At 41.6% G+C, this 11904-nt stretch overlaps 1 protein-coding gene across 1 annotated transcript in view; it reads right to left on the bottom strand.

Moving 5' to 3' along the window:
- Positions 1-207: 207 nt before the first annotated feature.
- Positions 208-11904, bottom strand: part of LOC309889991 (methyl-CpG-binding domain protein 2) — a 27901-nt gene continuing 16204 nt past the window's right edge. The window contains exons 4-7 of the mRNA XM_082783309.1: positions 5808-5898; positions 5051-5228; positions 1726-1866; positions 208-355 (exon numbers count right to left, since the gene is read on the bottom strand). Coding sequence (XP_082639435.1) covers positions 1737-1866; positions 5051-5228; positions 5808-5898 — 399 coding nt within the window. The 3' untranslated portion in view covers positions 208-355; positions 1726-1736. The remainder of the gene's footprint in view (positions 356-1725; positions 1867-5050; positions 5229-5807; positions 5899-11904) is intronic.

Here is an 11904-nt window from a genome sequence, read left to right as displayed (position 1 = left end):
GATCCATCCTTACTAAAGACCACAGGAAAAAAAAAAAAAAAAAAACCAACAAATATTTAATACAGGCAATATAATTCCAGTAGGTTTGCAACCTGGCATCAAAAGCTCAGCTTTAGATTAAGGGTAATGTTTGATACTTAAAAAAGGACTTTAAGTCATAGGACACAAAATAAAGTTGCTTTTCAAATAAGATATATACATCAAAAATAGGAGTCTAAAAAAGGCATTGGTTTTAATGCTATTAGAAAGCTATATAAATGTGCATGGGTCCGTTTCTTCTTATAACGAAAGACCGAAGGAAAAAGTGCCTCTGGCTTTTGGGAATTTCCTCCTGGGACAAGTCAGTTAAAAGTACCTGCAAGAGAGAAAGAAAGAAGCCCTTTTGGAAAAGCAAAGGCAGGTGGTTGCATCAATTAGAGCGACTTTGTTTGAACAGTTACAGCTGTGCTTTAGCTCCGTATGAAGAGCACTTTATAAATTGTTCCTAGTGAGTAATAAAAAAAATTAACACCACATAAGTAGCTGCTCAGTTGTTAAGACTCCTGCAAGCGCCTAGTTATTTTTTTTTATTAAGCACAACCACAACACGACATGGTTTAAAGGTTCAACCTCTTCCACCACACACCCTCCTGCATTCCGGGGTGTTTCATTACAACCTAAAATCACTTTCTGGATTCTCATTTTTAAACACAGAATAATTAGTACATAAAAAGTTTCTTAATATCAACGGATCAGAATGGAAAATTAGTCTGCGGATTATTAGGGAAAAAAATAGTAGGGAAAAGACTCATCTTTCGAGCTGCTTTACTAATCCACTTAAAACTCTTGTTAAAATTTATAATGACAGCCATTAGGACAGAAAGCAGGGGTTTTAGAGAATACAGCCAACACACTAAGTACAGGTAAATAGGTAAGGAGAGGATGAAAATCAAGGTCTGCTGATCCAACTGATTTCTACCGAGAACCGCAGCATCAGTGCAAAAATAACCACTTCTGTGACTCCATTACAGGGTAATTATTTCACGCTAAATTAAGGAGTTCAGATTGACAATTTGAGTCGAAAATGGCAAAGGTTCGAAATTTCACACCTTAAATCAGCGTTCTTGCCTGACTTCCTTTAATGTTACCCATAATTAGGCTTTTAGAGGAGAAATATTCAGGGATTAAGAGTCTGACAGTAAATATCTAGAACTTCAAGTAATTAGAAGGAAGGTTACTGGCCTGTTAACTGGGCTAAACAACACTGCCAAATAGCTCTCGTACACGACATAAAGAGCAAATTTACGTTGCACTCATTCCATAAGTAATAAAAATGTGCATTAGAAACATGAATTAACGAATACATGAATTAATATTCGTAAGTATTATCCATTTAAAAATAAATAGAAAAGTTTTGGGAATTAAATTAAATTCGGAAGAGCAGCAGGACATTTACTTTGATCGCTTTACCCCTTTTTTCAGCACCTACTAAGCATTAAAAGATTGACCTGCAACGGTTTCCAGAGACTGGGCTTTTACCCTAAAGGATGAAAAACACTTTCTTCCTCCCCCAGCGATCTGCGTAGCATTCAATGTGAAAATATCCATTTCTAAATATGCAAAACTGCCCCTGCTGATGCAGTGCACTAACAAACGTGCTGGGAGAACGTGGGGCTGCTGCTGCGTGATACGCTGGCGGATGAGATGGGGAAATCTGAGCGTGCCCCTCCTGGAGATCTGACTCACCTGATTTCTTTTTATGCTTCATCTCCGTTATCCATTTCTACCTCTAGATCTTTTGTCGTATCAGCCGCCCGTGACAGAATGTCTGCCATTAGTGCTTCCTCCAGTTTCTTACGCACTTGTTGCACCCGCTCTTCTTGTTTCCTGAAAGGAGAGAAGGGGAGAAGGGGCAGAAATGTCAATCCTTCAAGCATAATATCAGCCTGGGAGCATGCTACATGGATAAACAATGTCTCAGGATTGTTTTTTTAACCCATACTGATTAGTTCTTTAATATATTACCTTCATGTTCAAGTATCATCTACCAGACACTGATGCATTTTGGGCAGCAGCAAGTGTTTGCTTCCCTGCTAAGCTATTTCAAACATCTTCCCTCAGATGTCTCCAACAATTTAAGGCATTTTGAGTCAATGTTTAGCTTGGAAGGTAAAATTTAGCTTTCCTGTGTTACCTGAAAGCAAGGAGTCCTCTTCTGAAGTTTTCCCAAGAGAACACAACTTTTGCAAAAGAACATTTTTTTAAACTCAAAAATACCTGTTCTATCAAGCTATGTTTTCTAAAAAATAAAATATACGCTTAAAAATGACCAGAACTCATCAGAAACAGGCACAGGCAGCACAGGAAAACATTTGTTTGAGTGCTGCAAACACCCTGCAGCTATTTAGGACGGCAGGACAGATAGGAAGAACATCAAATCTTCGAAGAGCAGGAGTGATATCTAGCGTGCTGCACAAGCCAGAAGCCTCTCAGGAGCACCAGCCTCTAAAGCTGTTCAGTTTTACCGCTGCAGCTACTGCCAGCACTTCGGAGGAGGCTGTCTGCTCACAGAGATAGCAAAAGAAGTGCAGAACAAACCAGCAGCTCGGTAGAGAAATTGTTTTCTGTCTTCCAGCTGTTTCCTGTCGTTGTTTGCTGTCCTCCACAGACAGCTCGCTGTCTCCCAGAGCTGTTAAGTGTCAGTGCCCAGTGATCTTTCAGTCCCCTGGGCAGAGAACTGAACCGAAAATGCCTTGTAACCTGTTTTATTTCTCCGTTGTCACACAGAATAGCAACTTTGGTATTTGCTAATTGAATGAAAGCGATCCCAAGACCGCAAATAAGATGAAATATAACCAAAACAAACCAAAAAGTTTCCTTCCTACCACCTCGAACCTAATATCCGTGGCATTTAACTCCCACAAGACACAGAAGTGCCAGCCAACGTCACGTATATTGGACCAGCTCCTGTTATTAAGGGCTGTTAAGGTTCCTGTTAGCAGGGCATGCGGCCTCCTCGTGAGATTCTTCTTCCTCACCTCCCAAGGTCAGGTGAAGACAGAGCTTTCCCAAGTTAGCTCATTCCCAAATCGTCAGCCAGCCAGTTAATCTCCCTGGCAGCAATAACCATAAAACAGCTCGCGGCACTTCCAGGCCTGAGCAGGCTGCTCTGCTAGCAAATGGATTTAAGCATTAAAAACCCAGTTCTGTTTATACAAGCAGTATTACTTTTAAAGCACGGGGAGCTACCGAGAGCAAATATTTAAGAACCAACAGCAAAAAAAAAAAGCGTGCTACTAAGAAGTGCTCATCTTTAAGTAAAATGCTAAGGCTCAGACTATCTCCACTGAGCAGCTCCGCAGCCACATGCTCTTTTCAGCCTTCCTCCTGCCAAGACACACTCCTCATCCTATAGTATTTATGCTATTGTCTTCAAAAGCAAGCGAGTGTTAAAGAGATGCTCCCCCTAACGCAGAAATTCATTCAAATTCCGACCATATTTGCAGGGGAAAGCTGCTTTATGCAGCAGGACTGCGCAGAAACGTCGCATTCAGGCGATTTCCTTATAGTGCTCAGAATTAAATTCAGGTTTAGGGGCATCCGCTGACTCCCCACACACACAACTCTCCAAAACGTCATCTCACAAAGATCTTCTCTCCTCCCCTCTCAGCAGAAATGAACCACTGCTGACACAGCAAATCTAAACAGCAGTGACATATTCTCAGCTGCCTACTTTGCTGACACGCTCCCTATCAAACTCATCATTAGAAAATGGGGTCAGAAAGTTGATGCCATTGCTTATTTAGGTTTTTACCTCTCTGCAACGCAGAAGGGTGTGATCATTTTACCTTACAAGTCTCTTAATCATGAGGAGAGCTCAGGCTGCAACAGCATCCTCTCATTTCCTCCCTTTGGCACTTTGTAGTTCTGTGGCTTCGGTCTGCCACACAGAGCAAGATTTGTGCAGGGCACTGAGGAGTATCGTGAGCTACCAAGCTCCAGCTGACTAGCTTGGATCGAGGTTCAAATAGCTGAAGACAACGACATGCTTAGCTCCAAGCTAAGCCGACTTGGAGAGCCCTAAATTTGAATTACTCTCCATCCCTGTCTGATGTTAAATGCCACTTGGCTTTTGGACAGATTAAGAGGTAATTTTTCTTACCCACTACCGCGCAGAGCGTGACGCTGCCAGACATACTTCATTTATCGCTATGCTCTGGTGAATTTAGCAGGTTACGGCTGCTTACAGGGAAAAGCAGAAGTCCTATTAACATGCAATTTCAACAGGCCATTTGTCAAGAAACCTGAGAAATCTCAGGAACAACACCTAATGGGCAACAGCGATCGTTCAGCAAAGAACCTAGCCTGAGCAAGAGAAAGGGCTCTTGAAAACCAAAAGGTAGGATTTTCAGAAACTAGGAGAGCAATCCCTCTGTTCCTTTCAGAGGATGCCATTCCCTGATCCACCCCAGAAGAGGAAAACTAGTTAAAGCTTTTATTTAATAGAGACTCAAGGATGTCACCCGGAGCCTTTTACAGAAACGGAGATAACTCAATAGTGCAGTTACAAAAAGAAGATAACAATGTGCAGGTCAGGAAAAAAAAGCTACGAACAAGCTGTGAATCAGCAATCTCAAGATAAATGATCTCGGACTCGTATGGGAGAAGCCAGTTGACAGGGAATACCAAAAACCTGCCTAAAGAGACCGAGATTGACGTGTAAACACCCCTGGGAACAACACCATGCTCATTTTACACCCTTACCTTGCACAGGACTAGCATTTAGAAGCCGTATCCCACAACTGAAAAATGTTAAGTGCTTATCCCTGCTGATATGGAAGCGTGGTTAATTCTTAATCAGGCATTTAGAGGAGGAGATTTAAAATGTTTGCTGAACTGAAAGATGAAATTTTGTATTTTACTCTGATTACGAAATAGATTTATCATCATTACATGACCAGGAATACTTCAAATTAAACGTGATTCAAGCTGGCAGCTATTTTCAGAGAATCCAAATGTTCCTTGGGCTCCAGCAGCCTCCCCTTTTCTTGAAGACTTGATAAAAACTCACCTAATGTCATCGTCTGTGACTATGAAAGCTTTGCAGAGGGGTTGAGATGTGTTGAGCCAGACGGCTGGGTTCTTCTCCACCGCTGCGGAGAGCTGGCCCGTGATGGGTGCCGAACTGGTGTGCAAAGCGCTGGCAACAGCCGACAACAAGGTATCGTCGTTGTTACCTGGGCCAACTCCTAAAATAAGGATAAATTCTATAAAAAAACAGCTTTGCAATAACATTTCAGAAGGCAGCTCACCGCCAGAATTGGCTGGATTTTTTTATTTATTTTTTTACTTGCAATAGCAATTACAGCATCATGATTTTTTTAATAAAGCTGATCACATCGTCGATTTATCAGTCACGTCCTCAAACAGTTCATCTGCAACTTCACCATGTTAACCCACACCAGCACAGTCTCTGCTTGAATCCTACAAGGTGTTAAGTTTGAAAAACGCCCAGTGAAGATTTTTACAGCCCTCAAATTCCTGCGAAAGTCTCCTAGGCAGCGGAACAACGTTATTAATTCTGACCAGCGATTTGATCATATTTTAGATCAACTTTCACCAGCGAGAGTACAGTTCTGCAGTGTGGTTTATATTAACTGCTAAAAATAAAGAGAGTTTTGGAGGTTGAGGTATTTTGTCAGCAAGCACATTTACAATTTGAAGTTTACTAAATCTGATGGGAAACTGAAACGCTCGTTCAGAGCATCTAAAAGTCTGTCCCTGTTAAGCCCAAGCTGCTTTGTGAATCTGAAGCGTGAGCACAGTACCTTGAAGACCCTTGGGGAGCTCCATGGATTTTATGATTTGTTCGCTGACATCCGACGCGCTGAGGCCTTGTAGCCTCTTCTCCCAGAAAAGCTGCAGAAGCAAACGAGATCCCCGTTAGAATACGAAATAAATCAGCTCATGGAAATAAACTGTGCTCGTAATCAAAGGAATATCGGAACAATATACAAGACGCAGCTTGCAAAGGTGTGGAAAAGTGAATATCCTATCTGCTGCTGGAAATCCGTGTGATGCTGCAGGTTACAGCAGCACAGATCACCAAATGAAGCTGCCCAGCAGCTGTACCCCCTCAAACCTACAGTGGCTCCATGACCTAGCACTTTCCATTGCTGTGTAGGTAAATCTTGACTTTTCTAGAAACAGGATCAAATCACGCTTCCATTTCTCATTTCTTGATTTAAGGGAGGTTTTATTAGTGATACAGATTTCCTTCTTCGCTCCTACCTTATATGTCCGAAGATAAATCCTGAAGTTCTGGGCTGCAGATTGACCATGACTATTATTTTAAAAAGACCTTTTTATATCTAGCAAGACAGCGATGGAAGCTGGTTAAAAAGGGATTAGCTTCCCATCTTGAAGCCTGTAGGACTTCAGAAAGCTTTTGTCACTTCACGTACAAGATGCAGACGCAATATTCAGCCACAGAAGCGCGCGTTCACGCGACTGAAAAAGATCCTGCGAGGTTCGAGGCACGGAGCACCTGCCTCTTCGGTTACAGCCCTAAAAATAGCTTACATTATTTAACCTGCACCTCTCTCAGCGTTACGGAGCCGGGGAAAAGAAGAGGAAAGAAACCTCCAATCCACCCCGGGGAGCACCACGAGGAGGATCCGCTCCTCTCCTCGGCTGCCTGCTGAGGCTGCACCAGCGCAGCCAGAAAAGCCAGATCCACGCCTCCGGGAGAGAGGCATTAGCAAACATGCCCCTGGTAGGCAGCGATGAGAATCCTGATGGGAGCAGGAGGAGGAAGGAATGCGAAAAGAACCGCATTTCAAGATTCATCATTCTTACGGCGCGATATTTCATCACTAATGCAGAACGAATAACCCTTCCGAGCATCCATCCGTCAGTCAGGGGCATTGGTCCTGTTGCAGGATGAAAAACGGCCCCATTGCAATTTCTCCTGAAGCCTGGGGGTTAGGAAACACACGTGGCAAAGAGCCTAAAACCCAGGCAGTGCTTGAGCGGGCTGGGTTCAGACCCAGCCAGCAGCCAAGCACCCCATTTCCTGGGAAATTAGTCAGCGTGCGTCATGCCAGAAGTGACCTCTTACGCAAGAACATCCTGCAGAGGGAGAACTGCATCCCTCAGCACCCAAACTTACTCTCTGGAGGGCAACCCGGTGTTCTTCTGATATGGGAACGCCGTGCCAAGGTCCCCAGGGTGGAGCAGCCTTTTCTTTTCACTTCCTTGTTCTTCTGCGGCCCGATAATGGTAGCCCTGAGCTGCAGATGTGCTGCTGGAGTCCTTTGTTTGGAGAACGGTAAAATATTGCTTCCTCCACCATTGGTTCTTTTTATCATTTATCATTTGGGAACTGCTCAACTCAATGCTGTTGCAAGCGATTCATGAGGAAATATGATTATAAAGTGGGCTTTTCAAAACGTCCGTGGAAGATTTTTAAATGGATGAGAATTCCTCCGGAAAGCTGGAAAACTTTTCATCTTTTTACACCCTGTGAGTTGCTCAGCTCTCCTACACCCATCATTGCCAAACAAAACGTCAGAGCTTCTCGACGGGCTTGGGAGGTGGAACTTCACCTCCTCAGGTTCCTTCCATCCCTCTTTTTGATAATTCTAACAGCCATCACCCAACAAGCTTCAGTTTTCCAACCCAACCTGATTTTGGATCCTAATCTTTTAAGTTCATCCGCAGGAAATAAAATTACGTCTATTCGCCATCCTGCCATTTTTCGGGTAAATTAGGCTTTTGAGACTGCACCTATCTTATGCAAAAAGTGACTGTGGTCGGATTTAGCTTGTGATCTATCGTCTTATTCAATAATTCATCACAATACAATCCACAGCAAATATCTATAACGTCTGCTAACGATAAGATAGACTTTCAAATCAATTGCGAAGAGAACTTTTGGCCTCAAGACAGATTATTTTATAGGCAAATCTAACAGGTTTATCCTCAGGTGGTTTTATAAAGTGAATACCGGCAGGTTTATCCTCAGGTGGTTTTTTGAAAGGTGGCTATCTGCCATAGCACCAGAGGAATCAGATCACACAGTATTAACTGATTACTTGCTCTTCTTGAAGGAAGCTTCAAAGAGGAGGCTGGATGCGTTTTAAACAGTTGATCCATGCTCACGGATTTATTTTTTTTTTAGCCAAATGTATCAGGAAGATAGAGCTGAACCTTTTGCAAATTCGGTTTTATAATCACCACTTAAGTTAGTTTATTTTACTAGCGTGGTTTCAAGCTCTCTCTATCACCACAAGCAACATTATACAGCAGAATTAACAGGTGATTAATCAAGTCCTTGGCAGTCTGAGGTCCTTTAACTCAATACCTCAGGTATGCTACACGTTTGGAGAGTGAACTTGGTGAAAAAACTTCTGAAAAAGGCCAGTAAGCGTGGAACAATGTGAACCAAGGAGCTCTAAAACGTGAAGAAGATGTTAAGTGCTCTATATAAGACACAGACCTATGGTCTGCGAAAAAAGTCTGATTTCAAGAAGAAATCTGATTTGCAGCACCGCTTCATTTGATCCGATTAGGTACAAGAACGCTTGACATTCAGTTTCTGCAATGGCAACCTGACTTTTTAAAATCCAAACCATTACTCTGAAATTTATCAAGAATATATCATTAGGAGGCTAAACTTTTTTATTCATTTATTTTTTCCTTTGCAGGACCCACTAAAAATCTGACAGGGTTCTTCTTCTTATACTGGCTTATTTGTGGACACTGCAAAGAAAAAAAAAACCCACAGAAATAGTAAGGAAACCTATGCTAAGTAAGCTTATGGAAAACTAAAATACGTTTGAACAGGATGATGCTTCAAAAAGAGCTGTGAAAGCACTCCGAAGGAAATTGCAAATAAGGCTCCTAGATTTGCTATTTAAGAACAGATTTGCTGATTGTTTGATTAGATTAAAAAAATCTGAGAAATCTCCTGGATTGACTGGTACTGGTGTTGGAACAGAGGCCTCTTAGGGGAAGATGACTTAGAGAAGTCTTGTGCGTATCAGAAGACCCTTTACGAAATGCACGCACACACAACTCGAGTACTTCCAGAATTCTCCAGAGCATTGCTACTCCTTCTTGGATGAAGTTCTCCGCTCTGATGATCAGTAATCTATGAAAGTCTAAAAATCTGAAAGCCTTTAAGATGCTGTCTCGCAGAGCAGTTGCTTGAAAAAGTCTTAGACAAGCTTGTGATGCTATTTGTGTGCAACTAAACATCGCGCTGAATACGTGGAACCAGCAGTTGCTTTAATTGACAGCTTTACCTCCACCCAGATCCCAGGCAAGCTGTTATCTTTCCAGGAACTACCACAGGGTTTAGTGCTTAAAGAAGAGCTGCTGCCAAACGCCTTCCCTGCCAACACTAATAACCACGTCTGCTCGCTCCCAGGTCACGAGAAAACTCCTGACTGCCAAAGGAACTCCAATGCTCGGTTCTTTTCAGCTCTACCTAAGGAGGAAGGCCAAAGAGAATCTGCAGGGAACTCTGGTGAGGCTGTCTTTTGAAAAGGGAGGTATAACAGGTACGAGTGAAGCGAGGCTTTTGGAGATGTGTATCTAGAAATACAGAAGGAAGAACCCCGTCAGGGATTTGGGGCCAAGAATTGAAGAAACGGGGAGGAATGACACTGGAAATGGTAACTGAGTAAGCTTTACATACACAAAGGCAATAGTCAGTGCTTCAGCAGCTGATTATCCAACACTGATTTAACGTCTACATATTGAGAGGTTTACATGTCTGAGTATAAGAGAAGGAGGATGCACGTAGGGATCATTTATATGAGGAGAAATAGAGTTTAACTAGAAGAGAACTCAAGGCTGCACTTGTCTGACAATTGTATCTCAAGTGCTCCAAGGTGTCGGTTTTATTCTCTCCTATTTCTTTTTTATTTCCGTTTCCTTTTTATTTCTTGTATTTTTTTATTCTTTTTACAAAGAATAAAATTTTCCAGCAACTTCACTCCTCGCCCTGTTTTTTCTATTTTATCTCAACTGATCACACAAAAAAAAAAAAAGTCCTTGCTTTTTGAAAACCAAGCAAAAGACCACATCCGTTAATATTTACAATTCAGACAGTAAGTAGAGCATCCGAGTGAACTTCTTGATGCTTTCAAACGAGATGTGCGTGTCTGTGTATTTACATACCTTCAGTTACCAATGCCTAAAGAAATACTGATAAATGTGTGATGGAAATCTGTGTGTAAAGAAACCAGATCACTGGAAATTATTTATGGAATCTGGCAATTCGCCTAAGATTCTCCAGGAATTGACGGCGTATCTACACTAAACTGCTTTGTTCCAGATTTTTTAATGGAAGTTTTATTCACAACTCATTGAAGCTTTACGTAAAAGGCAACTGTGACCAACTATTCTCTCCCTTCTCCAAGATTCCCACCTGCGTCAGTCACCATGACAAACAAAAGATCTCAAAGCAGCATTTTAGGTTGGGGAAAGGCAAAAGAGTAAGACATTTCAAGGTTTCCTTTAATATTAGACATAAGATAAACTATTCTCCATTCAGTGCAAGTAGAGTTCGCATTTCTTCAAATGAAGCAAGACACTATAGAATAAAAATAACATTTTAAGTGTCCTCTTCTGAAGATGTACTCTTGCGAGCAAAGAGAAAGGATGCTGATCAAACCCAAATGCTGACGCAGTGATCAGCAGACATGGATTTCTGGAAGATCTTGCTATAGCTTCACCTGCTAGAACTTAAAGAAGCCAAGATTTAACTTGGGTGGGTTTGAAAACCGACTATTCCTCAAGTCTTTACTTGAGAGTCGTTCTCAAAAGACAAGGGATGCATTCCAGATGGTTTCAGTTCACTACGTATTTGAAGCAAAGATTCTGGAAGAAAGAAAACTGGGAGGAAATAGGCAAGCACGAAAGGATTTGAAATCCATCAAGATACGGATCGCCAAACATCCACGTCTCTTGCCACAAAGGTGCCGTAACTTTCTTACCCTTTAGTGATTATTACTGGTTCAGCAGACATCCTAACACACCAAGTGTAGTAGTTTAAAAGGAAAACCCAAAGAACGTGAAGAGAATCAATAGACACATGCAATTATGCATCTTTAGGATCTGAACGTGATACACTTACATGGCCCCTGTTGAACTTCACGGGACCAACAGTGAGGTTAGCTGAGGCCTTCAAATCTTGCTAAAAGACATCTCAACAAGATGATCCCATACGGCTCGATATTTCTTCCTTCTCTTTCTCACCTGAATTTAGAGGATGCAGAGTCTAAATTCCTTATGTTACTTCTAACGAGAACAGCATTCAAGAGGTTTGATAGTTCAATATTAGAGACAGCCTGAGTTTCAAAGGAAACGTTGTTAAAAGTTAGCAACACACCAACGTACAAAAACGTGAACATGCCTCTGCATTTTCTTCTCATCCCAGAATAAGATGTTTCAGTTTGATGAGAGCAATGCTATGACTCCAAAAATACTCATCAGACTTAAAAACTAACGCCTAAATCCTATAAACACTGTTATGTAGCTGATTATTCCTTCCACTAAATTTCCTTTTCTTCTCTGCTCTTCTCCCCATAAAAAACAAAACTGAAAAAGCATCGTGTGAAGAGGTGATGTCACTGATATAGAGAAAAGCAGCTAAAAAAAAACTTGTGTAAGGTGAGTTTAAGTCACTGTGTTTTGCATTTGTAGTAGTATTATACTGAAAAAGAGGGATTTCAGATACTTTTAAAATTGATTTTGCACAAAGCTCTTCTGTATAAAAGCGATAATAGTTCTTGATGACAACTGTATGTTTTATAGAGACTTCAATTAAGAAGCTGCATGTGAAAAAAGTTTTGTATTTGAGGTCCAATTGTGACAACACAGCACATATCTGCAATTCAAGAGGAATTTTTCTGT

This window comes from Aythya marila (genome assembly GCF_965140915.1).
Source record: "Aythya marila genome assembly, chromosome: Z".
Lineage (NCBI taxonomy): Eukaryota > Metazoa > Chordata > Aves > Anseriformes > Anatidae > Aythya > Aythya marila.
This window is presented reverse-complemented; position numbering and strand designations above follow the sequence as displayed.